This window comes from Ambystoma mexicanum, chromosome 2q, assembly GCF_040938575.1.
Source record: "Ambystoma mexicanum isolate Mex_15411 chromosome 2q, UKY_AmexF1_1, whole genome shotgun sequence".
Classification (NCBI taxonomy): Eukaryota; Metazoa; Chordata; class Amphibia; order Caudata; family Ambystomatidae; genus Ambystoma; species Ambystoma mexicanum.
Genome location: NC_090924.1, coordinates 892201353 through 892228884, shown reverse-complemented (window position 1 = coordinate 892228884; position 27532 = coordinate 892201353). Strand labels below are relative to the sequence as shown.

At 48.7% G+C, this 27532-nt stretch overlaps 1 protein-coding gene across 4 annotated transcripts in view; it reads right to left on the bottom strand.

Annotated features, from left to right (window-relative positions):
* The window catches only part of ARHGAP21 (Rho GTPase activating protein 21), a 1630902-nt gene that overhangs the window by 1179163 nt on the left and 424207 nt on the right, over positions 1–27532 (bottom strand). For all 4 annotated transcript variants that reach the window (XM_069648161.1, XM_069648162.1, XM_069648163.1 and 1 more), the window contains exon 5: positions 1937–2015. In XM_069648161.1, coding sequence (XP_069504262.1) covers positions 1937–2015 — 79 coding nt within the window. The remainder of the gene's footprint in view (positions 1–1936; positions 2016–27532) is intronic.

The following is a 27532-nucleotide window of genomic DNA, read 5'->3' as shown; positions in this document are numbered from 1 at the left end:
TAAAACACTGGCATAGTCAATTATTGCAGATCACAAGAAACTTACATAAGGGAGCACCAGGGTTGTGTGATGGAGTTGATGATGAGCTCACAGACAGAGGCAGATGTGCCAATGATTGATAAATATCCTTGGCTCATCGAACTCTATGCAATGTGCTTTTGATGACCATGACAGACCTTTCCTTTTGGTCAGAGGCAGGCTCTATCGATTAATAACTGTAAAACCACAATAATGGAACTCAGAAGATCCTGCATTTTTTTGCAATAACTTTATTGTAGCAGGTTCTTTGGGGACTTAAGAATAAGTACTATTTAGGAATATCCTTTTCTACAAAAGGTTCTTGGGCAATGCAAATTTGACCCTCGTTCAAGTTACTTTGGCTACTTTAAAATTGTACTCTCTGGGCTTACTGTAAAAAGCTTACCAACTAAAACAGAAAATATCTTTTTCATGTTTTATGACAAGCACCTACCACAACACCACTTATTGCCCTTGTACCTCAAAGTAGGTGTGAAGGGTATAGATGCTCAAATTGCTGTGAAATCAGTCTTATGATGGATTCTCACAGGGTCTTGGTCCGAAGAGGACTATTATAAGGCTTGTATTACAAGAAGTTACACCCATGGCCGACCTAAAGACATTTTCATGGCTTAACCATGTTAAATGGTTTTATTTCGAATTGGTCTTCCCAACTAGTGGTTTAACCATGAAATGTTGCAACCTTGATAGGTATTTTATCCAAACAGGCTACTGGAATAGGTTTATGGTACTACAAGAGATATGATTACTGTTATCCAGGTTGTGTTTTGATTAATTATTAAAAAGTACTTTTGGCTTCAAATCTTTTTTGGTACATGTGTCTGCTATGTTTACACACATTCTATTTCAAATATTTACAAATTGTATCCGTTTTATAGTTGTTTGGCAGATGGAAAAGTGTGAACCATACGGAACAACTTTGTTTGTGCAAATTATAGCATACATCTGTAATCATAGCCTACCACGTTGGTGGAAATTCTGAGATCATGTAGTATGCTGTAACAAGTTATCTCTGGAGAGGGTAGCTCTGTAGGTACAGATCTTGCAATCTACCATCTTACAATATGTGAAAATCCAATGACTGCTAGCCTTTCTTGCTCCATTTTCTATGCAGAGCTCAATATGTTTTAATTTGGTGATACCAATGACAACCAATCAAAACATGTTTTCATAATAGTTCCCAGTCTTGGTTATTGCCTGTGAACTATTGGGTATGTTTTAGGCACCTGTGTCTGAATCAACAGAAATGTCATACCCCAGAAAGCTTTTCCATCCTGACACAGGAGGGACATGTTAAACGCTTCACCAGCAATGCTCAGTGTAAAATATTCAAAAACCTAAAGACGCTTGCCGTTACCACTTGTTTGTAAAAGAGCAATTAGGATGAGTATCAATTCAGGTTCAACTACGGAAAGAGATCAGTTTAAGTGTAGGACTTGTCAAAAGGCAATGGCTTAGGTTGTAAATGTTTATGGGTCACTGCTTTGCCATATTTTTACATGCTAAATAACTGACACATAGAAGAATGGATCAGCAGTTTATTATATGTCTTTAGGGGCAATGCACTGCTATTACAACTACTTTTAGCTCTTCTAACGGCTACAAGTACATTTGTAGAGCCAAATGAGGTTGTAACTCAAGACAAGGCTGTTTTTGAAAAACATGTTTTCATGTTGTACAAAGTGGCAGTTCATAATATTGTGAAACATTTCCCCTAGAATTAATGCCAAAATAATGGATGTGACCCTGGTTTGCTTGAGGTATCAATGTTACAACTGGTGCACATTAAAAAAGTAAATTAATAAAATGAGTAGCAATCTTATCAGAATATTTTTAATACTGTTAAATCTAAAAAACATTCGATTTTTGGCAAGAATCACACTTTAATCATTCTCACCTGTTCTGAATTAAAGAGATTACTTGGGAATATGTCTTCCCTATAACACTTTCACCATTAACTTTTATAATTCGGTCACCTAAAGGAAAGAAGACAAAGCATATTTAGAGGATAAACAATTGTAATGGCATTCAAAAAACTTACGCTATTTTAGGAGATGTACAAAGAAGAAAAACAGGCTTAGGTGCACACAAAATGCAAATACCTGCAATATCCTCACCATTAATTTGGTCTACTTCATTAAGCATCGCCAAAGACCATGCCAAATGGGTACTGTGGATATGTTTGCAGTGCATTGCCCATACCCTAAGATCAGTGACCACATGGTATGACCACAAGTTATGCCTAGTAACCAATATGGCTAGTATAGTCTATGATATAAAAAGAAACATGGGGAAAAAAAAGCAAAGTACATTTATAGTCAAAAGTGATAGGCTCCTTAATAAAAAAAATAAAAAGAAATACAGTTGAAAAGAGATTATGGTTGCAGTGCAAAACACACATCACAAACATTGCTAATTACTGGTAACCCCAAAAGAACCATAAATCTTCTACAGTCCAGCACATGCCATCAGATGACATACCCAGTTCCCACAGGGCATGAGGAACAAAAACAGCTAGGAAACACAGTTGTCCTCCCAGAATGCTTATATAAAGTTTTAGTTTTAAATTCTAAAACAAAGCCTAAATCAACTGTAAATATTGAAGAAGCTACTTTCCACGTCAAATAGTTGAAGTGACTATGAGTAGTGCATGGTGGTTGCTTTGGTAACCATAAACATTTCAGTGGTTACGTTTTGTCCAGCAGCCATGACATCCTTTCAACTAGTGTATTCAGTGCAATACATGTGTACATCTTTAAAGCACTATGAATGCTAACTTTCACTTTTTCTAAATTAATGTAAACCTCCACAGATAGAGTAATTCGCCACAGGGTATTAAGTTACTGTATTTCCAAATTGTGTTGCAATGTTCTGTTATGATATTAAATGACTAATGAACATTTGAGATAATTCTGGACTTGGATCATTAATTGTGCAGGTTGTTTCCTGTGTGTTGGGTAACTTTAGATTGTGTTTTTCTAATTGCTATTTAATATTTATTTTATTTAGGAATAAGACTGTCTTTGGTTAAAAACAAAAATGTTCAATTTCCCTTTTTGTGGAAATACATGCTCTGTGCGACATTAAGTTGTTTAAATTATACATACATGTTTAGTTTAGGAACAACGTTCTTATACATATGGCAAACATGGATGCCCATGAAATATTCAAATGCAAAATGTCTGAGGGAGGAAAAAAAAAGTTCATTGAATGCAAAACTCTTACTTACCTGTTGGCGGCACACCTCTGTGTGTCGCACAGTTTCCTCCATCCCTCTACGACGCCGGTTACCTTAACTTACATGGATCGGAACCAGTGTTGCAGGGTCCTTTGTTGGAAAAAAAAAAAACTTGAATTGGGAGCGGGGGAACCCCAATGCCATTATAGTGAAGTGTGCAGGGGACACCCCCGCACCCTTGTTCACTACAATGGCATTGAATGCTATATGGATTTGACGTTTTCGGCTGTACAACATTTTTGTACATCCGAAATTCTAACTAATATACCAGTTTTGTTTTTTCCAAATATTTCTGCGGATACCGGCAAACATTAATAAGCCAGTAATAACCTTTTTGTTGCTTGTGTCTATTAAGAGTGGTTGGTGAATTAAAATTAGGCATCAACAGGGAATTTCCTATCACACTATCACTCCTTTATGTGCTGGCTCCCAGACTGCACCTCAGTGCCTATACCATCAGATGGCTTATTGAAACTCTGTTCAATAGAGAAGGTCAGGATAGAGCAAAGTGATTTGTCTGACCAGGGAAGCTTGGTGGGTGCACGGGACTAAACCAGTTGTCTTTAATAACTGACTCAAAGTTCAGGGGTTTTTAATTAACATAAGGCAACCACTGGTTTGTTCTGGTAGGATGAAGTGGGGTCACTAAGGGCCATCCTTCTCTCTCATATCCCATGGGCTTCCTCCATCCTCACCTAGGCTTCTGTGACAAGTCCGATGGTGTCGTCCCTTCTCCCCCAAGGGGAGACCTTTTCCATGGAGAAAGGGCGGTGTGTCCACAATACAATAGTCCCCCTGGGGTGGTGGACCGGGGGAGGATCACATGGGGGAGGAAGCCCCTTATGTGATTGGGGACGACAATGCTCAGAGGACACGGTATTTCCCCCCCACCCAGTGTCAATACACCTAAACCATTCTCCAATGCTAAATCCTCCCTCCACTTTTGATCACGCCAATATATGCCATTGTCAAGTTAGTCAACTGAATCCACTTGACCAGATTAAAACATCAGAGACTACAAAGTATGAGGCATAGCATATGGCTATATTCTGAGTACTGAAGATGATGACCCATCACTCTGGAGAAGCAGAGTAAGCGCTCTAGCTTCTCAATATATGTGATTGGACCAAAGCAATTCCATTATCTAGAGTGGGAAGTTAAACGCAGCTGAGCTGCGGGGAGGGTGGGGGGTGGGCGGGGATCACTGTCCTCCAAGTAGGAATCCGGCAAGCCATGCACCGGCCGTGCAGACAAGAGTCAGCAGAAGGGTAGCCGCGAGTGGAGGAGGAGAACCCGAACATGGTCCAGGAAGCAAGGACAGCTTGTGCTGCTGCCAGGTAAATCCTCTGTGCGTCCCCATCACCAGAAAACACTAGCAGAGCCTTGAGAGACGACGCAGCGGTTAGGATACCCTGGTACCTGCAAGGAAAACACAAACAGGTGTGTGGTTTACCAGAAAGGTGCTTAAGGTCCAAGGAAGCAAGTGGGTGAAAGCGGAAACTGGAATAAGAGGGTCTGGGACCCTGGAATCGAAGTGCAAATCTGGTACCCACACCTATATGAGAAACAGAAACAAAGCCATTTATAGTATTGCAAGTTTGGGTAACGCACCCAAAAAAGAGACAGTCCACAAGAGGACAACTGCTTGGCGAGAGAGTAAACCAAGCCAGTTCTGAATACAAGTCTGGGACCCACACCCAAATAAGAAGTTCATGAAAGGATAATTGCAGTTCCGAATAGTTCAAATCTCGGACCCAGAGAGGGATAGTCCATAAGAGGACAATTGATTGCCAAGGAAGTAAACCAAGCTGTTCTGAAGAATGTGAGCCAGCGACCTGCACCAAAAATAAGAGAAGACTACTTAGTGAAAGTAAATCCTATGCTTGGTAAAAGGAGTGTGCCAAGTTGTTTGGTTAAATAGTACAAATATAAGAAGCATACTCTGGAGAACTACCCATTGACATTTGTTTAAGAAAACAGACCCGAGTGGCCTCAGAAGGAGGCTAGCACTACAAGAAGGCATCTAGGGGAAAATATTACGACTCTAACCATGGAGTCCCACATCCATGAACATTTATTAATTTTTACCAGTTTTGATTAACCGAGAGACCGGGAACTATTCTGTTGGTTGGATCTATAAAGAACACTTTACTTTGGGAAGAGATCATACTAGCAAAATTGGTTTAAGTTATTAGTGTTAAGGATAAAGGTAGGCTTTTTGAGACCCAACAGTGACAGACTTCATAGTTTTACACATTGACAATTTGCTTAGTTTTCTTTGCAGCAGAGAAACATTTTTGGGCTAAAGAGGCATTTTTCTAACCCCTTCTTCTATAATAGTTTCTGCCCAGAAACATGCCACCATTCTGTCTAAGCCTTACTTCTGCACCCTCACACTTCCCTAATCACCACTGGCCTGGTAGACCAGAGATGGGTAAAACCGAGGTGAAGGTCTAAAGGCAGAAAGCCTCATCTATCACCTCTGAGGTTCTTCTAAGGTGTCCAACTAACTAGTCACCTGGATACACTGACTAATAAGAATTTGCTTATGCTGGTGTCGATGAGACACCCTGGTCCTTCGATTTCAACCGCCCACTCCTCTGTCTCTTGCATTTCCCTTGGTCTTGCGACTCTGTCCTCCACTTGAATACCCCTTCTCCTCTCACTCTCCTTCTGTTCCTCCGATGTTCTGCACTCGCTGCTCTTCACTCCGCTACTCTCACCCCTCCTCACTCTGCTACTCTCACTATTCTGTCATCGCCTCTACTGCACTCTTCTACACCCCTATACTAACCTCACTGTCCTCCGAAACCCACTCCCTCTCACTTTCCTACAACCATCTCTTCCCTACTCCAGTCTCCGACTCTTGTGTCACGACAACCTTCTCTCTCTCCAACACTCACTGCTTCACTCACAAACTGGTACCACTCTCTCTCATTACTAACACCTCATCTGTACTTTACTCCAACTCTGCCACCAACAGTTCAGAATTCCGCTCCTCCACCCATCCTCAGTCTGGTCTCTCGTCCAGCTCCACACATTGACACATCCTGACTTCTCTGCTGCAAACCACACACTGCCTTTCACTTGCTTTCCTTTTATACTGTGTGCCGTCTGCTTTTAATGGCCCCGCCACAGTTTCCAGCGCTCACCTGACTTGGGCCAATCTGTGCTGGCCTTTCGCTCCCCAGTAGCTGGGAAGGCTTTAAAACAATCTAAGCCCTGCCTCCTTTCCGAGCATCATTTTTGTAACAGTCTCCGAGGGTTTCTCTGGCATGATATGGGTCTGAAAGACTGTTCCTCTTACACAGCGATGAGTTGTTTGCCTTTCTGTAGCTCTGGGTGATGTTCCAAGTCCATTTAAGTTGCCACATTCCTAGTTTCTATCTTGTTTGGTTCTGGTCAGGGTTTTCATTGTTGCTTCCAGGTGTATTCTGGGAGTTGAAGTTCTGCAAGCGAAGAGAAGGCATTGGATGACAGAGCGGCACTGGTAATCGCATTCATAGCACCCTTGTGGAGGGTTGAGGTATTGCAAACCTCCCCAAACCCCTTAACAGGTTCAAGATCCTGACCTTGCCAAAACAAGTGCCAACCAAAGTAAGGAACAAGTTACTTACCTGTAACATGTTCTCCAGCATGGGTCTGGCATGGATTCACATACTCACGAATACAAGAATACATAGCAATACACACATGCACAACCACGGGAGGTGGCAAGGCTCAACATTAAGCATTTCAGCAACTCAACATTAAGCATATCTGACCTCACCAGGCTCACCTTCAAGCGAACAGGTTGCGCAGCGCTGCCTGGCCGATTCTGGACTCCTCCCTGGAATTCTGGTTGACGCAGTAGAATCTTGTGAAAGTGTGTCGACCTCTATGTAGCAGCGCTGCAGATCGCTAGCAGGGGCACACAAGACAGGAACGCCGTAGTAGCAGAGATCGCTCTGGTTGAATGGGCTCTCCGACAGCCAGGCAACGGTCAGTTTGCCAACCAGTGACAGTGCATGATGCAGCCGGAGAGCCATCTGGAAATGGAAGCCTTCGAGAGGGCCTTCCCTTGGTTCACAGGTCCAAAGTTCACAAACAGCTGTGACGTCTTCCAAAAACCCTTTGTGCGGCTCATGTAGAACTTAAGCGCTCTAGCCACATCCAGCGAGTGCAAAGTCCTCTCAGCCAGCAACGAAGGTGATGGGAAGAAAACGGGTAACACCAAGGGCTCGTTGAGATGGAAGTCCAACAGCACCTTGGGCATGAAGGAGAGGTGCGTCCTCAGCACTACCGTCTCGTGGAATGTCAGGTATGGAGGTTTACAGGCGAGCACCTGGATCTCTCCAACTCGTCGTGCGGAGGTGATGGCCACAAGAAATACTGTCTTCCACGATAGGAACTTCAGCAGTGCCAAATGCAAGGGCTCAAATGGGGGACCCATGAGCCTGGTCAGCACCATGTTGAGCTCCCACCGGAGCCTTCACCGTCGGGAACGAGCAGAACAGTCCTTTCATGAACTCCTTCACCAGGCAGTAAGACCACAGCGACAACTGCCCCGGAGTTGTGGTGTAGCAGGAGATGGCCACCAGGTGGATCTTGATGGAGGCATGGGCCAGCCCCGCCTTGGCCAGTGACAAGTACGGCAGCACTTGAGGGCCCATAATCCGTAGAGGGTTGATCTTCTGTGCACGGCACCAGACAGAGAACCTCTTCCACTTATGTCCATAGCACTTAAGAGTCGAGGACGCCCTGGCCTTTGCAAGTACCTCCTTGCAGTCCGCTGGGATATCTTAGCCTCTGAAATCTAGTGCAGCAGGAGCCAGGCCTGCAGGTTCACCAATCCCGGGTCCTGATGTAGGATGACGCCTCCTTCCCTGGCGAGAAGATATGCGTCCGTCGGTAGTTTGACTGGGGGGGATGCTGACAAGTCCAGAAGGTCTGGGAACCATATCTGCCTCAGCAACAGCGGTGTGACGAGGATCAACCAGCACCGGGACCGTCCGAGTTGACTGATGAGTCGCAGAAGCCATGGCAACGGGGGGGGGGGGGGAGGGAACGCGTACAAGAACTGGTCATCCCAGGGGAAGAGGAATGCATCGCCCATGCTCGCCGGCTGGGGAAACCTGCTGGCGAACCTCTGGCACTTGGTGTTCGTCGCCGTCGCGAACAGGTCGATCTGGAGACTGTCCCATCGCCTGAATAGGAGATCCACTTGATCTTGCTGAAACTCCCATTCGTGGCAAGAGCGCAGCTCCCTGCTGAGTGAGTTAGCGACAGTGTTTTTCACTCCTGCCAGATGAAAAGGTACCAGGAACGTCCACTGGGCAACGGCCCAGTGCCACAGATCCTGCGCCTCCTTGGATAGGGCTGGGGATCTGGTGCCCCCCTGCTTCTGGATGTTGAACATCGTGGTGGTGTGGTCGGTGAAAATACGTACCACTTTGCCCTTGAGGGACGGAAGGAAAGACCCGAGGGCCCAGAACACGGTTCGGAGCTCCAGGACGTTGATGTGCAGGGATCTCTCCTCTGGGAGCCAAAGGCCTTTTGCAAGGAGAACTCCGGTGTGTGCCCCCCCCCCCCCATCCCTCCAGGGAGGCGTCCGTTGTCAGTTTCCTGGTGTGTTGGAGTCTGGCAGTCCATGCCCGCCACGAGATACCGCGGGTGCCCCACCACCAGATCGCCTGACGGAAAGTCTCGTAGAGGGAGATCTGGTCTTCGAAGCTCCCAGCCACTTGCATCTAACGGGCTTAGAGGAATTCCTGCAGTGGTCGCATTCGCAGCCTGCACAGGCGCACACGGTAGGTGCAAGATGACATCATGCCAAGAAGGGACTTGATGGACCTCACTCTGGCCACTTCCATGGCCAACAGCCGTTGTACCTTTCCTAGTATGGCCTTCGTCCTCTCCTCCGGTGATGCCAACCGCGCCACTGTCTTGAGTCTGGCTCCCAGGAACAGGGCATCCTGCGACGGTACCAAGTGGGACTTCAAAGGTTTTTTTTGTTGCAACTTTCTTTATTGGTTTTCAACAATGATATAATATGACATTACAAGACCATGCACTGGTCAACGTGATCCCTGACCCTCCCCTCCTCGATTCGGTCCCCCACTTGATATTAAGCACTGTTTCTTATCAGTTCAATTGCCGTTGTTATTTGGCACTCGTGGCTGCTGTTGAGGTTTCTGGTTGTTCGTGTCGGTTTTGTATTGGTGGAGGAGACCGAGATCGTGTCGTCGTCTGCATCTAACAGGTATGCTATGCACAGGCCCCAGATGTCTGGGGGATGTGCGTGGAGGGGCAGAGTCCGTGTGTAGTTTGTTTCGACATCTTGACAATAGGTGACATCCTGTAGCCACTGCTTCAGTTTTGGTGGCGTCCTCTGCCCCAGTTGCAAGCTATTCGTCTGCGTGCCAGGACAAGGAGTAGGTTCGCCAGTTTCCTGGTATACTCTGGTAGTTGGTTGGTTAAGCCCAACAGGGTCAGTGTTGGGTCGGGATCCAGTTGCACTCCGATTATTGCTGATATTTTCCCTAGGACCGCTGTCCAGAACGCTCCTATTTCGGGACAGGACCATGCCAGGTGGACAAAGTCGGCTTCCGAATAACCACAGCGAGAGCAGGGACTTCACAAAGTTGATCGAGAGACCCAGTTCCATGAGCAGGCAGATGGTCTTCGCGGTGTGGTCGCCGGCAAATTATCTTGACTTTGCTCGGAGCCAATCGTCCAGGTAGGGGTAAACTTGGATCCCCCTGCAGCCACGCCGCCACCGGTGCCAGGCACTTGGTAAAGACCCTTGGAGCAGACTTCAACCCGAAGAGCAGGGCCTTGAACTGGTAGAGCCACCCTTGGACCACGAAACGTAGGAATGTCCTTTGTGTATGGGATGTGGAAGTAAGCAATCTCCAAGTCCAGCGACGACAGGAAGTCGCCTTTCTCCAGCTTTCCCAGCACGTGCTGAAGGGTAACCATCCGGAACTTCTGGATTTTGATGTATTTGTTGAGGCGCCGAAAGTCCAGGATGGGTCACCAGCCGCCTGTCTTCTTTCGGACGAGGAAGTATCGCAAGTATACCCCGGAGCCTCTTTGGGACGAGTTCTATTGCGCCCTTTCTGAGCATGGCTCGTACCTCCAGAAGCAGCTGTGGAATGTGGTTTTCCGTCCTGGCCACAGGAGGGAAATGGGGGCACTTTCTTTGAAACTCCTGAGTGTGCCCTTGGGCCAAAGCATCCAGCACCCAATGGTCGTTGGAGATGGAGATGGACTCCCACACGCCGAAGTTCGCCAGCCGGCCTCCAACTGGGGTGCTTAGGTGGGGGCTCGACGTCACGGCAGGTTCAATCCTGTTTCACCGAGGCCTTGCCACCCTGGGCTACTTGGCGACGATGGTATCCACCAGTCTTGCTACAGCCTCTGTAAGCTTCCTGCGACGAGGAACGCTTGACGGTAGGACGATGACTGCCGCCAAATCCTTTGGAGCCACCTTGAGATTTGCCTCCGGAGGTCCGAAAGGACGGCCTTCGTCGATAAATAGTTCTTAGGGCACGGGCCGTCTCGGTGTCCGCCTTGATGGCCTGTAGCGACTCGTCCACCACCTTCCAACAGGTTGTTACCGTTGAAGGACATGTCCAATACCCTGGTCTGCACGTCCTGATGGAAATCGGTGGCCTTGAGCCAACTGCGCCGGCAATCGCTGTTGCTCATCTGGCAAAAGCCAGTGTCGGCGATGTCCCTGACCACCATGATGGCGTGGTCTGAAGCCACCTCGTCTTCCTGTAGGATTTCAAGGGCCTTCGCTCTGTCGTCTGGGAGGAAGTCCAGGAGGGGAACGATCTTGAACCACAGCTCCCTCTCGTAGTGTGCCACAATCGCGAGGGCATTGGCCGCCTTGATGGTCGTTGCTGCCGACGAAATGACCCGTCCCGTGGCGTCCAGCTTCTTCCCCTCGCCGTTCAGTGGGGAAGTGTAAGTTGATGCCATCGCCCCTGTCGATTTCTTCTTGGCTGCCACAGTGACCACCGAATCCAGGGACGGCTGTGCTCTGAGGCACATAGGAGCTAAGTCTGTGACCCGGTACTACTTCTCGTACCTGTCCCTCTTCGCAGGGGCCGTGGACGAGTTCTTCAGCAGGGACAGTTCTTCGTCCCAGATGTCGTCCAATAACGGGACAGAGGACCGTCTTCATCTTGGCCTCCTGACGTTGGAAGAGGAAACCTTCCTTCTGCTCTTCGGGGCACAGCTGGAAAAGCTCAGATGCTCTGCCGATCATGGCGTGAAAAGAGCCAATTTCGTCCAAGGAGAGGGTGGGGGGCCTGGGCAGGGAGTGATAGGAGATCCATCCCATTGTCACTACTGTCGTCCGGCCCCGTCTCCGTTCCAGTCTCATCCCTCGGTGGAGGGGATGGAGGCAAAGGCTGAAAGGGAGGGGGGAGGCTGGATCCACCTCAGCTTGTTCGGTGTGCTCCCAGACAGTCCAGGCACCGCTGGATCGTCCGCTGGGGGTAAGGGCAACCTTGTCCTTATCTCCGTACACAGGGTTTGCAAAGCCATCAAGTTTGCTCCTGAATTGTCCTGAGGCGCAGGCATCGGTTGTGGAGGGAGCGACTGCTGGGGCACGGGGTCTCAGCTTCCTCCATGGCCCACGGCTCCTCGTCAGCTCCACCGTTGCTCTCCACGTCCGCCTCGTCGGGATCCTTCACGTAGGCCTCAAACTTCTTGTCCAGGATAGCTTTGACGCCAGCCAGCTCATCCTCGGAGGTGTTATGGCTACCATGCCCCCCTCCCTTTCTTGTGTCCCGGGGTATCACAGGGGTCTTCTCAATCGGCTGGAAAGATGATTCCCTTCGTGGTGGCAGGGAAACTCTAGGCCCGGAAGTAGGCTCCACTGGGGTAGCCTCCACAGGCTTCGCCAGGGCCGACACGACTCCTTCAATCGAGGCCTTCGCCGGGTAAATCAGGGCCTTCACGACCTTGTGAGTGTCTAAGGCTTTCACCTTAGGGAGTGGGTCACCGCCTCGCCCACCCTTGGCTTTCTCCGTCGTGATCGACCTGGGCTTCTCCCGAAGCTTACCCGGGTTCTCAGACTTCCTTTGCCCGAGCCAGAGCGTTGCCTCGTGGATGATGGCATCTGACATTGCGCCCTGCCTGGCAGCCCGAACCAACAGTGCTCCTGGTGCCCGCGGACTCGCAGTGCTTTGCCTTTTGTTGGGCCCCCATCGCTGGAGCGCCCTCAACGGTCACAGAAGACCGCTCCGACTTCTTCTCACCTGCTGCTGGGCTCTTCCCCTCCAGCCAGTTGGTGAGCCAAATACGATGGTCCTTCATTGTCCGGACAGAAATACTCTAACAGAACGCACAGTCCTCCTCCATGTTCAACTTGTCGGCGTGAAGGCAGTAGAGGCACCGTGAGTGCTAGGTGTCGAATCTCCTTTGTCCTGGGCCATGTCCGAATCGGGGTCGGCCTCAAAGGTCTCCCGTAATCATCCAAGAAGTGTAATTCGACGAAAATCCACCCTTGAGGGACGTAGAAAATTCCAAAACGGATCCCTGTTGATCGGAAGAAGAATCGGTGGCGCTTCAGGCTCAAATTGACCTAAATAATAAGAGCAAACTCTTCGAAAAAATGCAATACGCAGTAAAATTTCGAGAGCTAAAGCACGAGGACTCCCAACACTTGAACGTGTGGTAAAAATCTGAAGACGGCTGCCAGTGGAGGGGCTTAGGCAGAGGGCAGTCATCGGCTGGGGGCAGTATGACCCAGAGACCAGTGATTGGTTATTAGTAGAAAGACAATTCAGAAACGAAACTGAAACTGATTTTTTCTTTACCGAGGATTCACAGCCTGACGACAGGGAATATTCATGAGCATGTGAATCCATGCCAGACCCCATGCTGGAGGACGTTGGTCTTCTGGGGCTAGTAAATGTGTTTGGACACCATGCTTATCACATTGTAGCAAGCAGCGTTTGTAATGCGTCAGTGGGCAAGTTGAAAGCATAGCAGCAAAGTAATGAAGAAACAGCTTACCCCACTTTCGAAAACACTACTGCATTTATGCATTAGGTGTTGTGTAAATGTAGCACTAAGTTCCAAATTGCAGCTTTGCAAGTAATATCTAGCAGCACATTGGCCAAAAAGGAAAACCTTCCTCTTCTTCCTCTGGTGGACTGTGCCTTTGATGTCGCTGTCTGTGTCCCAATGTGCAAGTAAGAAACAAGTTACTTACCTGTAACTGTTCTCCAGCATGGGTCTGGCATGGATTCACATGCTCATGAATATTCCCCGTCAGGCTGGGAATCCTCGGTAAAGAAAAAATCAGTTTCAGTTTCGTTTCTGATCCATCTTTCTTAGTAACCAATCACGGGCCTCTGGGTCATCCTGCTCCCAGCCAATGACTGCCCTCTCCCTAAGCCCAATCCCCTGGCAGCCATCCTCAGATTTGTTAGCACGTAAAGTGGCAGTATGACCAAGTGAAGAGCCGCAGAGGAGTAGGAGGGAGGGTTCGCATGTGAATCCATGCCAGACCCATGCTGGAGAACAACAGTTACAGGTAAATAACTTGTTCCTTCTCCTGCATGGGGTCTGGCATGGATTCATATGCTCATGAATATAAGAATACATAGCAGTATACACATGCACAGCCACGGGAGGTGGCAAGGCTCAACATTAAGCATTACATCAACTCAACATTAAGCAACTCTTACCTCCTCACCAGGCCCACCTTCAGGCGAACAGGTTGAGCAGCACTGCTTGGCCGACCCTGGACTCCTCCCTGGAATCCTGGTCGACGCAGTAGAATTTCGTGAAGGTGTGCGTCGACCTCCACGTAGCAGCCCTGCAGATGTCCAGCAGGGGCACACCAGACAAGAACGCCGTAGTAGCAGCAATTGCTCTGGTCGAATGGGCTCTTGGACAGCCAGGCAACAGTCGGTTTGCCAACCGATGACAGTGCATGATGCAGCCGGAGAGCCATCTGGAAATGGAAGCCTTCTAGAGGGCCTTCCCTTGATTCACAGGTCCAAAGTTCACAAAAAGCTGTGATGTCTTCCGAAAACTGTTCGTGCGGTCCACGTAGAACTTCAGCACTCTAGCTACATCCAGCGAGTGCAATGTCCTCTCGGCCGGCGACGAAGGCGACGGGAAGAAAACTGGCAACATCAAGGGCTAGTTGAGGTGGAAGTCCAACGGCACCTTGGGCATGAAGAAGGGGTGTGTCCTCTGCACCACCCTCGTCTCGTGGAAAGTCAAGTATGGAGACTTGCAGGATAGTGCCTGAATCTCTCCCACTCGTCGTGCGGAGGTGATGGCCACAAGGAACGCTGTTTTCCACGACAGAGATTTCAATGGTGCCGAATGCAGAGGCTCGAATGGCGGCCGCATGAGCCTGTTCAGCACCACGGTGAGCTCCCAAGCCAGAGCCGGAGCCTTGACCGGTGGGAATGATCAGAAAAGTCCCTTCATAAATTCCTTCACCAGGCGATGAGACCACAGGGATGACCGTCCCGTAGTTCTGGTGTAACGTGAAATTGCTGCAAGATGGATCTTGATGGCAGTGTGAGCTAGCCCCGCCTTGGCCAGCGACAGCTGGTACGGCAGCACAAGGAGACGTAATTCGCAGAGGGTTAATCTTCTGTGCATGGCACCAGACAGAGAACCTCTTACACTTGTGTCCGTAGCACTTTAGAGTTGACGGCCTGGCCTTTGCAAGCACATCCTTGCAGTCCGCCGGGATATCGTACCCTCCAAACTCTAGCGCTGCAGGAGCCAGGTCTGCAAGTTCAGCTACTCCGGGTCATGATGGAGGATGGCGCCTCCTTCTCTGGAGAGAAAATCTGCGTCCGTCGACAGTCTGACTGGGGGGGACGCTGACAAGTCCAGAAGGTCCAGGAACCAGATCTGTCTCGGCCACGGCGGTGCGACGAGGATCATCCTGCACCGGGATTGTCTGAGTTGGTTGATGAGTCGGAGCAGCAACGGCAACGGAGGGAACGCATATAGGAACAGGCCGTCCCAGGGGAAGGAGAAAGCATTGCCCATGCTCCTCGGCTGGGGAAACCTGCTGGCAAACCTCTGGCGCCTGGAGTTTGTCGCCGTCGCAAACAGGTCGATCTGAGGTTTGCCCCATCATGGGAAAAGTCGATCCACCTGATCCCGACGCTGCTCCCACTCATGGCACGAGCGCAGCTCCCTACTGAGTGAATCGGCGATGACGTTCTTTGTTCCTGCTAGATGGAAGGACACCAGAAACATTCCCTGGGCATCCTTCGACAGGGCTGGGGATCTGGTGCCTCCCTGCTTCCTGATGTAGAACATCGTGGTGGTGTTGTCGGTGAAGATCCTAACCACCATGCCCTTGAGGGACGGGAGAAACGACCTGAGGGCCCAGAACACTGCTCAGAGTTCCAGGATGTTGATGTGAAGTGACCTCTCCTCCGGGAGCCAAAGGCCTCTCGCGTGCAGATCTCTGGTGTGCGCTCCCCATCCCTCCAGGGAGGTGTACGTCGTCAAAGTTTCCTGATGTACCAGGGTCTGAAAGTCCTTGCCTGCCGCGAGATGCGCGTGGGTGCCCCACCATCGGATCACTTGACAGAAAACTTTGTTGAGCGGGATCCTGTCTTCGAAGCTGCCCATCGCTTGTATCCAACGGGCGTCGAGGAACTCTTGTAGAGGATGCATCCGTACCCTGCACAGGGGCACCAGGTAGATGCATGAGGACATCATTCCGGGCAGGGACTTGATGGATCTCACCTCACGTCCGTGGCCAGCAGGCGCTGCACCTGGCCCAAGACGGCCTTTGTCCTCTCCTCCGATGGCGAGGCCAATCGTGCCACTGTATCGAGCTTGGCTCCCAGAAACAGTGCGACCTGCGACAGGACCAGGTGAGATTTCGAGTAGTTTATGGAGAAGCCCAGATCCATGAGAAGTTGGACGGTCTTCGCCGTGTGTTCGACGGCGAGTTCTCTTGTCCTTGCACGGATGAGCCAATCGTCCAGGTTTTGGTGGACTGGTTTCCTCTGCAGGCGCAGCCGCGCCGCCACTTGTGCGAGGCACTTGGTAAACACCCTGGGTGCCGACTTCAGCCTGAATGGCAGGGCCTTGAATTGGTGGTGCCGCCCTTTGACTACGAATCTGAGAAACTTTCGGTGTCTTTTTTAGAATGGGGATGTGGAAGTAAGCATCCTCCAAGTCCAGCGACGACAGGAAGTCGCCCTCCTCCAGCTGTCCCAGCACGTGCTGGAGGGTGACTATGCTGAACATGTGTACCTTGATGCATTTGACCGCCGCAGGTCCAGGATGGGGCGCCATCCGCCTGTCTTCTTTCTGACGATGAAATACCTAGAGTACACTCCGGAGCCCCAGAGCCTCTTCGGACAAGCTCGATGGCACCCTTCTTGAGCATTGCCCTTACTTCTAACAGCAGAAGAGGGGCGTGATTTTCCTTCCTGGCCACGGGAGGAATGCAGGGGCACTTTCTTTGAAATTAGAGTGCGCCCGTGGGCCAGGACATCCAGCACCCAACAGTCGGTGGAGATGGACTCCCACACGCTGACGAACTTCGCCAACCGGCCTCCCACCGGGGTGCTCCGGTGGTGGCCCGACGCGACAGCCGGTTCAGTCCTGTTTGGAGGCAGCCTTGCCGCCTTGGCCTCCTTGGCAATGACGAGGTCCTCCTGACTTGCCGCGTCCTATGTAGGCCTCCTGCGACGAGGAGCGGGCCACCTGACGGTACATCGAGGGGCCGCCGCCGGATCCATTGGAGGAACCCTGTCTGCCTTTGGCGTCCCGAAAGGGCAGCCGTCGTTGCTGCAACACTCCCAAGGCCCAAGTCGTCTCCATGTCGGTCTTGATGGCCTGAAGTGACTCATCCACTGTTTTTTCAAACATGTTCCCGTCGAAGGGCATGTCCAAAACACTGGTTTGCATGTCCTGGCGGAAAGCAGTTGTCTTGAGCCATCCCCGCCGTCGAAGGCAAACACTGTTGCCCAACTGGCAGAATCCGGTGTCAGCGATATCCGTGGCCACAGTTATGGTGTGGTCCGACACCACCTCACCTTCCTCTAGGATCTCCAGGGCCTCAGACCTCTTGTCATCCGGTAGGAAGTCCAGCACGGGAGCGATCTTGTACCACAGCTCCCTGTCGTAGCGGGCCACAATCGCTAGGGCGTTGGCCACCTTAATTGTCGTCGCAGCAGACGAGATGACTCGTCGTCCCATGGCGTCCAGCTTCTTTCCCTCACCGTGAGGTCGAAGTTGAGGATGATGCCCCCGCCGCCTTCTTCTTGGCCGCCGCCGAGACGACCGAATCCGGGGGTCGGCTGTGCCCTAAGGAATCGGGGACCCGTTACTTCTCGTACCGATCCCTCTTGGCAGGCCTCGTGGACGGGTTATTCAGGAGAGCCAGTCCCTCCTCCCAGATATCGTCAATCAATGGTACCGCGAGGACCATCTTCCTCTTGGCCTTGCGCCGCTGATAGAGGAAACCTTCCTTCTGTTCCTCAGGGCAGAGCTGAAAAAGCTCGGATGCCCTGGCAATCATGGCATGGAAGGAGCCAATTTCGTCGGGCGGGGAGGCCCGAGGGGGTGGTGATGGAAGGCCCATACCATCGTCACCACCGTCGTCATCCGTCCTCGTCGTGGCCGTATCCATTCCCCATGTCATCCGTAGGATCAGGCGAAGGAGATTAAAGCTGAGCAGCCCGCGAGGGCTGGAAAGGCAGAGGGGCGGGGGGGATGAACTCTGCTCCGCTTGTTTGGAAGGCTTCTGCTGGGTCGTCCGTTGGGGTGAGGGGCAATCTTGTCATATCTGTACATAAGGTTTGGATTGCCATCAAAATGGCCACCGAGTTGTCCTGAGGCTCAGGCTCTGGTTGTGACGGGCGCAATGGTTGCTGCTCCTCTACGGGAGCCTTGGCGGCGCCCCTGTCGCTCTCTTCGCCTGCCTCCTCTGGGTTCCTCCCGTGGGATCGGACCTCCTCGAACCTCTTGAGGCCTTTCACGACTTCAACCAGCTCCTCCTCAGAGGCTGTATCCGTGTCCGTAATGGCCACCCCCCCCCTCTTTTTCCACCAGGGCCTTCACGGGGGTCTTACCGATGGGCTGAAAAGAGAATTCCCTCCATGGTGGCAGGGAAACTCTGGGCCCCAAGGTCACCTCCACTGGCATAGCCTCCACAGGCTTTGCCAGGGCCGACATCGACTCCCTCGATGGAGGCCTTTGCCGGGTGAATCAAGGCCTTCACCACCTTGGGTGCGCTTGAGGCCGTCTCCAGAAGCTTACCCGGGTTCTCAGATTTTCTCTTCCCCGAGATAGAGTGTTGGCTCGTGGTTGATTGTGTCGGTGAAAGCGCACCCTGCCTGGCAGTCAAGGCGCCCGACCCTTCGGGGCTCCCGGTGCCCGGGGACTCGCAGTGCTTTGCCTTCTCTTGGGGCCCCCCCCCCCCCAATCGCCGGAGCGCCCTCAAAGGACTTAGAAGACCGCTCGGACCTCTTCTTCTCACCTGCTGGGCTCTTTCCTTCCAGCCTGTTGGCAAGGCAGATACGCCGATCCTTCATGGTCCGTTCCGACATGTTCCTGCAAAACGCACAGTCCTTCACGTGCGTTTTGTCTTCATGACGGCAGTAGAGGCATCTCGAATGCTCGTTCTCCTTGAAAACATTCTGTAATCCGCATCCAGGGCAGTTCCTGAACAGCTTGAATCTGGGTGTCGAGCTTCCCTTGTCCAGGGCCATTTCCACGAGGTAGGCCTCAGATCTTCTGGAATACTCCAAGAAGCGTAGCTCGACGAAACTTCGCCCTTGAGGGGAGTAGAAAATTCCGAAACGGGTCGCCGTTGATCAGAGGTAGAAACGGTGGAGCTTGAGGCTCGATTGATTGAAAAAAATGAGATTAAACTCTTTGAAAAATTGCTAAACGCAGTAAAAGCTCAAGAGCTAAAGCACGAGGACTGCCAACACTTGAAAGTGCGGTAAAAATCTGAGGATGGCTGCCAGGCACGGTGCTTAGGGAGAGGGCAGTCATTGGGAGAGGGCAGTATGAACCAGAGACCAGTGATTAGTTACTACTAAGAAAGATCAGAAACGAAACTGATACTGATTTTTTCTTTACCAAGGATTCGCAGCCTGACGACGAGGAATATTCATGAGCATGTGAATCCATGCCAGACCCCATGCTGGAGAACTGACACTTCGGAATACTTCCCCTGTTGTCCATCTCCCCTAAGTTAATGTGGTGAAGGTGTACAACACACTATGAGGAATAAGTCAAAGATCATCTGAAAAGGGGAGCGTACCATCACTATCTTTTCAATCACGTGTTGCTCGTCAAAATTGCAAACTGAGCCACTGGGTTAAAGAGGCAGACTGCAGTTCAAGGGGAATAAACACTGTAATAAGACTGAACCATCTTCTTTGAAGAGTAGACCAGTGTTTCTGCTGTGTTTAATTCTGCCCTGAGAAACATATTTCTTTGAGACTGGGTTAGAACCCCAATTGATGAAGTAGGGAAGTAGTTTTCTGTATTTTATAGAAGCATTTTTTGCACTATTTCTGGTTATAAGCCAGTCGTATAGATAGGGGCAGCCCAGTATGTTCTTTATGCGCAGATGCATGACAACTACCACCTTTTGGAATGCATGTGGTGCAGAGGTTAAGCAACATGTAAGATCTATTAACATCAGTTGTGCTTTTGGTCTACGTGATGAATCAGAGATGATTCTCCCAGAAACCCTGCCCTGGAACCCTTCTCATGTGGCCAGGGAAAGACAGCTGCTTCCTGATCCCAACCATGGGGGTGGTTCTCTGCTGGAGGATCGCATGAGGGGGTGGGGAGGGAATCGGGTCAGGAAAACTAGGAGAACCCCTTTATTAACTTCCCTAGAGACCCAACAATTGTAATGGATTATTGTAGAATTGAAATCTTTGAAGAAAAAGGTAATCAGAAAATTGGGGACTTCAAGTCCCACAAGCCCCCTCCGTCCCCCCCCACCTGAGTACTGGGACGAGGAAAAGGGATTCAGAGGCACTAGACTGCAGCAAATTTATGTTGAATACAACTGATTTCTGTTACATTTGAATTGCCACAGATTACCTTTATGTGTGTGAGGGCCAGATTTCTTTTATTAGTCTTTTTTCCTTTTGTTTATTTAGATAGGCAGCAAAATCTTATTTAGGTTTGGGATCGTGAGGCGTTTGTCAAACCCTTTTGCGTTAACAAAATGGCAACCTTTGACAAACCTTTACCAAGTTGTCCAGCTCACATTTATGACCCCCTCACACCTACTTTGAAGGAACCGATCATGGTTCTGGAACAATGAAATATAAAAGTATGCATCTCGTGTCCAGAAGTGCCATGCAGTCTTCCTTCTTTAGCAGAGTATGAGGAACCTGAGGGAATCCTCACATCTACTCTGCCTGGATCTTCCTCTTAGGTGGCCAAGGAAAGGCCATCGCTCTTGGATCCTGACCCTGGTGGCAGGGGGTGGGGGGGATTAGTATTCAAGGGAGGGGTGGGGAAAATCACCTGGGTGGAGGGACCTTAGGGATTGGGGAGAGGATGTCTCTGGGTGAGATATGGTATCCCCCATTCCCTTGTCAGAATGAACCCTACAGTCCCCCTGTCTTTGTGGTTTGTCAGTCATTCCCTCTGTCTTACACACAACCATTTCCCTTTAAGACTCAGACAAAGTGGAGGTAAATGGGAGTTACGCACACTTTAATTCATTCACACCACTTTGGTACTGAGACGAGGAAGAGGACTGTGGAGGAATACCATTGCAATAGCCAGGCAAGTCCAGCTAATATGCTGGAGTATGGTCAGGCAATTGAGGTAAAGGACTTGCACCTGCAACCAGTTAATGGGCCCCAGGTGCATAAAATGGGTGACCGCCCAGTAAACAGAGGCATCTGCCTGGAGAGCAGGACACGGCTGTCAGGCAGGCAGCAGGCTGTAGAGGGGACGGCGGGAACGGTGCTGTGTGCAGCAGAAGGGTAAAGGAGACGGCAGGTCCCGTGGGAGCTGTGAGAGGTTCGGGACACCTGCATTACGTCTGGCCAAGGCTCCCAAGCCCCTCAGGTCGCTTGTAGCTTCCGCAAAGGAAGAGCAGAGCTACGCGCAACAAGCGCTACTCACCGGGCTCCCGAAAAATGCAAGCAGAGCGAAAGGAAGCCGGAAAGAAGGAAGGAAGACAGAAGTGATGAAAAGCAAGCTCAACACATTATAATAATCTATGTACATACATAGCTATCACATTTGTTCAACCATCTGTGATATGGAAGTAAATTAACTATTTCCTGAGATCCTTTTGCAGAGAGACCTCATTGATTAACCCCTTTTCCATATGTGCCACAACCTCATCTTTTATGAGTATCTGATGGTCTGGTTTGGTGTGGCTGTTGCATGGTGATTGTGTAAGGAGTGTCTCGAAACTACACTGTCATTGTTTCATCATATGCAAGATGCACTTGTCTGTAGTGATTGCCTCCCGTGGGGCAAATGAAAGTAGTTACTCTAGTGGCCTTGTACTGTGCATGGATTGCCCATTTTGATAGTGTTGGGGAGGGGGAGTTTGCAGCATGCGTTTGAAAACATTTCCAGCATGTGTCTGTACCAGAATGAAAGGAACCACGGATAATTGACCTAGCACCATGACAATGTCTAGATCATTTTTAGGCTTTCATCAACAACCTTGCAAAAAAGAGGTTCTCGGTCCAATGGCTTAAAGCAATTGCATTTCTTTGTGTTCCAGTTTTGAACCCGGTTATTGGTTATCAAGTGCAGTGCATTAAAGCCGTTGTGTTGGTTGTCTATCGCTAAGCGGTTTGCGCTGGAGCAAGATTGTTCTTGGTTTGCGTGTTGGCGACCGAGTGTTCCTCCTTAACTATAGTTTGCACCTTAATACATATACAGTCATGTAATTTCTGCATAGTGTTCTATCGGAGGCGGTTATATCGATTTATGAGGCTCTTGAGTTAGCTATGCATAAAATTGTAAGCCGCTGTAGTACCCATCCTTTTTCTGCATACCAAACAGTCTTTTAGTTTCCTTATCCATAAGGAAATCACTTGTGCACCATAATTGTACAACAGAATCAGTGATTTATAGTCCTCCAATAGTGTGAGGATCCGATGGGAACGGTTTGTTTTCTTTTTATAACCTGGCATTTGCTGCCTTAACAGTGGCATATGATTCTGAAGAGGCTTTACGTTGCTTCTTCTCAGATTGCAATCTAGGGATACCCAGATTTATTGGCTTTGGTTCTTAACCCACCCAAAATTAGAGGGCATGGAAAGCGATAACCATGCTTTGATAAGGTAGATGTGGTGGGGTAGATTAGGATAGAGTGAGTAAAATCGGTAACATATTCAAAGCAGTACCAATAACATGTGTTATTCTTGCTGGTAGAGCATACTATTTTTATTTATAGACTCACTAGCGGTACCACCTGGCGTTGCACAGGTCTGTAGCTGACATGCAGGTGCAGGTCTGCTATAGCCGTGTGTATGTTTTTATTGTGTCATAACTTCTTATTTTTGAACAATCAGCAATCTCCCGAAATCGCCTATATACTTATATAGCACAGGGCCGGATCCAGAGCCACCCCTGTTCAGGGTGAATGGGTGCGGTAGGTCAGATTTCACCATCGCCAGTTCACCCCAGACTGGTATGCCGAACTTGGGACAACATTTCAGCCCGCCAACTGTTATGGGGAGCCAACCCCAAATAAATAAATCTATCTATATCTATATCTTTTTTTTTTGGTAAATGGATCTGAAGCCTAATTGAAGAATATGAAATCCTAGGAGTGGTAAGTGGGATTTAAAATTGACTCGCCTTATCTTGCTAAAGTCAGTATTTACTAACATTACTGTGGCTACCACTACAGAAACAATACATGTGAGCAACAAGGCCACAAACCGCTTCTCAATGGTGCACTAATAAGACTTCCAATGTGCATATTATTCAGTTCCAGTTTGAATCCAAAATTTGAAAGCAAAATATATAAGAAACTTGTAAAAAAAAATAAAAGGCTGAAGTGGCTCTAAACTCACACAATTAAACTGGCAACCTCCATACTTATGGTTTAGAAGTGTTCACCCCCAATTGATTTGGTTGGAGGAGGGGCTGGTCCAGAAAGAGTTACAGAAGCACTTGTTTGTTTTTCAAAACTTTACACAAATCTTGCATGGGTCTCAATTGTGTACCCATGTCGAGGGTTAACTAGTCAGAAGAGGCAGTGGACTAGTCCACTGGTCGATCGTTAGTGTTAAGCCATTAACCACAATCCTCCATGTACATGTTGTGGCTGTCACACAGAATGTTACCATATCAACAGTGTGAAAGAGTTGAACAAATATTTTGTGAAAAGGGTTTGCACTTATGCAAAATAATAAACCAGAGAATAATAATTGATAACTGTCGTAAATGGCTTAACAAATAAACAAGCGCTCTGAAATCTCTTGCAAGCAGCCTGCACTAGAAGCAAACCAAGCGCAGACTATCTGCAAGAACCGTCAGAAGAAGCCAAATACCTGAGCTGCTGCCCCAACAAAAAGCACCATCAATGGCGGCAAAGGTACGTATAATACGCCCCTCTACTGGCCACAGGCATGGCTATGCACACACAAGTATACAGCAAGGCCAACAAAATGTGGTTGTGCTGTTCAAACTCTCCGCCTAGTTACACCACACTGCGCCTTAACAACTCTGACGGCAGACCTACGACAAGTCTCTAGCACTGACGCCACCACTAATCCCCCCCTCTCAGCCCCCATCCATATGCCTGACCACATGGGTTTCTCCTCTACCGGAGCCTGGACAGCCAGGCTAAGCCTTTTTTGGCAAAATAGACATGCATCGTGATCATGCTCCATGACCTCCAACAGTCTGGACTTCGGTCCTCTGAGGGCATTACCACTAACAGTGCATCAAGACTATAGTAATGCTCAAATTGGCGCTATACAAATGACAATTACAATACAACGCAATATGGTGCTCACTAAGAAAACCTCTCATTTACATATCATATTACATTACATTACTTTAATTCATGGGCCTTTAAAAGTATGAAAATAGTTCTCATTTAACAAAACCCTTGTGTATTGGGGTGAAATTTAGAGAGATTAAGAATGATTTAAATGATTGGTTGAAGGCATTTGAATGGTTCCATGTTTTTATATCGGAAATGTTAGTGAAAAACAAAGTATTTGATCACGAAAACCTGTATACCAAATGTTTAATTTTTTATTTTGGGGGAGGGGGTCCCCCAAACCCCAGTTTACCACCCTTAAAATCACACACTGAACATTTCCCCAAAAAAGTAACCCTTTACCCCACCCAAAAATACATTCAGTATACAGGTTTTGTTTATAAAGTACTCAATATATATGAGAGTTTCACTATGAGATTTTCGATATAAACACTGCATACCCATTTGAATGTGAAATGCAAGAAGTGAGTGATAGTGCACTTGTGCTATGGATTCTTTCTAGGCTCCCCCAGAATGACTGATGTGCTTCTGTAGATGGACGTTGCGGATGGAAGGGATTACAACTTGGTCAGATGTCGGTCTTGGGCTGATTAAGCCATGTAAAAAGTAGCACTTTCCTGAGAAAAAGGTTTGCATTTGGGCTAATTTGCGTGCCCACAATGCCTTGCTGTTGTGGCTCAGCACTATTACCTTCATGGTGATTCAGGTTCTCTTAGTCCAGGCTCACCTTCCTTCACAACTAGTTGGGAATGCCTGAGTCTGCAGGCAGGAAAAGCTGGCTGCAAAAGATAGCTGTCACTTTAAGAATTTTTTAAGGGGTAGGGCCTAGATCACGTGCGGCCCTTCTTGCGCCCTAGCCCACACCTTACCCCTGCGTCACCAACGTTTCACAACCAGTTCCTGTGGTTCCGCCGGTGGCAGTAGAATATAAGTATATGCTTCCTGTAAAGGATGGCTCGGTGGGTGTTGTGAAGGAGGGAGAGCCTGTATTAAGAGAAGCTGTATCAACATGAAGGTAGATTTTCATTTCTCGTCATCCTGGCTCTCCCTCCTTCCCAACTGGTTGGGACCAGACTAAAATGCTTTATAATAAGGGTGGAGGAGACCGCATGTACTGGATTTAGGCTAACAAATTGCGGAGCACCTCTTGGCAGAATTTTGCATCATTTCTAGAAGACGTATACATAGCATAGTGCTTGCAAAAGGCAAGCGGTGTAGCCCAGGTAGCCGCTTTACAGATTGCTACAATGGGAACTTGTCTAGTGAAGGCTACAGACGCTGCCTTGGCTCTAGTGGAATAAGCCCGAAGTCTCTGCAGAGTTTATTTTATTTTAATTTTTGTAATGCGCCAACATGCACGTAGGCCTCAGGGCGCACACAAAGACAAGACAGACAAGCACAAGAGGCAGTAGGGGAGGACAGAGTCAATGATTTATTCCAGGTTGAAGAAGTGAGTTTTTATGGCGCATTTGAATACAATAGCTCTGGATCTGCCGTATCCGGGCTGGTAGTGTATTCCAAAGAAGGTGGCCCTGTGCATCAAGAGCAGTGCCTCCAAATTTGGCTGTCCTAAATTTGGGGTGTTTGAGGACGACCGCAGTAGATGAGCGAAGATTTCTCTCGTTAGGCTTGGCACTAATACGGCCCAACAGGTATGTTGGACTGCTGAGACGAAGGCATTTGTGGGTCGTGGTAAACACCTTGTGTGTTATACGATGTTTGACCGGAAGCCAATGAAGTCTTTTCCTAAATGTGGAGATGTGTGCTCGACGAGACTGGTTGAATATTTTGCGCACAGCGTTGTTCTGAGCCACTTGTAAAGATTGGATGTTAGAGGCAATAGTCTAATCTAGAATTAATCAGTGCCGTGGACAAGAGGGCACAGTTCTCTTCCGAGATGAATGGGCAAATGTATCCTATTCGCTTGTTTATGAGGCCGCAGCTAGACTTAATGCTGGAAACATGGGACTTCATGGAAAGTTTTGTCCAGGACAACTCCTAGGGTCTTAACTTTCTTCTGGACGGGGATAATATCTGCGATAGGGAAACTGGCATAGTTGGTATCTAATTTAGTCCGAATATTTTTAGATGACACAATAAGGAGTTCGGTTTTTTTGGTATTAAGAGCAAGGGAGTTGCAAGTCATCCAGTCCTGTATGGCTTTGCATGTTTTGTTGATGGTTTCAACATCACTGCTATAAGAGCCACTCAGCTGTATGACTACCTGAGTATCGTCAGCGTAGTTTGTATATTGCACTCCTAGTTTACTTAGGAGATCAAGAAGGGGACGGATGTACAGATTAAAAAGCAGAGGCGACAGACAGGAGTCCTGGGGAACGCTGCATGTTCGAGAGATGGGGAAAGATTGGTTGTTGCCTGCACAGACCCCAACCATTCTGGGACCCAGAAAGGAGCCTATCCATCTAGATGCTATTACGGAGCAGTTTGCGACCTCTCCAAGCCTTGACACCAGTAAGCTATGATCAACTAGGTCGAAGTCTGCGGAGAGATCCAACAGCATAAGCAATGCAGCTTGATTTTTATCAGCTATGCTGGCTAGGGTGGATTTGAGATCAAGCATAGCTGTCTCAGTCCCATGACGAGCTCTATAACCGGACTAACGGGTACCCAGAATGTTATGTTTTTCAACATGGGCCTGTAGCTGCAGGTAAGCGAGTTTATCCAATATCTTGAGGATAAAGGGCACGTTTGTTATGGGCTTATAGTTGTCGTTCGCTGGATCAAGGTTTTCCTTTTTCAATAACGGTGTAATCCAGGCCGATTTTGACTGGTCCGGCACCAGGCACTCGTCAAAGGAAAGATTTACCAGTTTGGTAATCCATGGAACCAATGTTTCCGAGGACTCCTTGAGAATACTTGTGGGACAGTCATCTGCGGGACAAGAAGTGGCTTTGAGGTCTTGGATGACCTTGGAGACTTCGTCTTCGGTCTAGTGCGTAAATGAGAATTGAGGGATGGTGTTGCGAACCCTTTCAAATCATCAGCCTTGGAGATACAGGAGGCAACCCATCTGGCGATGGAGGCCTTATTGCCAGGAGAAAGACCATTGTAAGTAATGAAAAGCTGATCTGCATTTGTAAACGGTTTGGTCATTTCTAGATAAAATTTTAAATTAAGTTCTTAGAACATATAGGTTATGCAGTGTCTGTTTGGCCACAGAAGCATGCCGTCTAGGAAGAAAGCTAGGAAGACCTATTTCTTGATTTAAATGAAAATCGGAAACCACCTTAGGTAGAAAGGAGGGGACCGTACAGGGGACTACT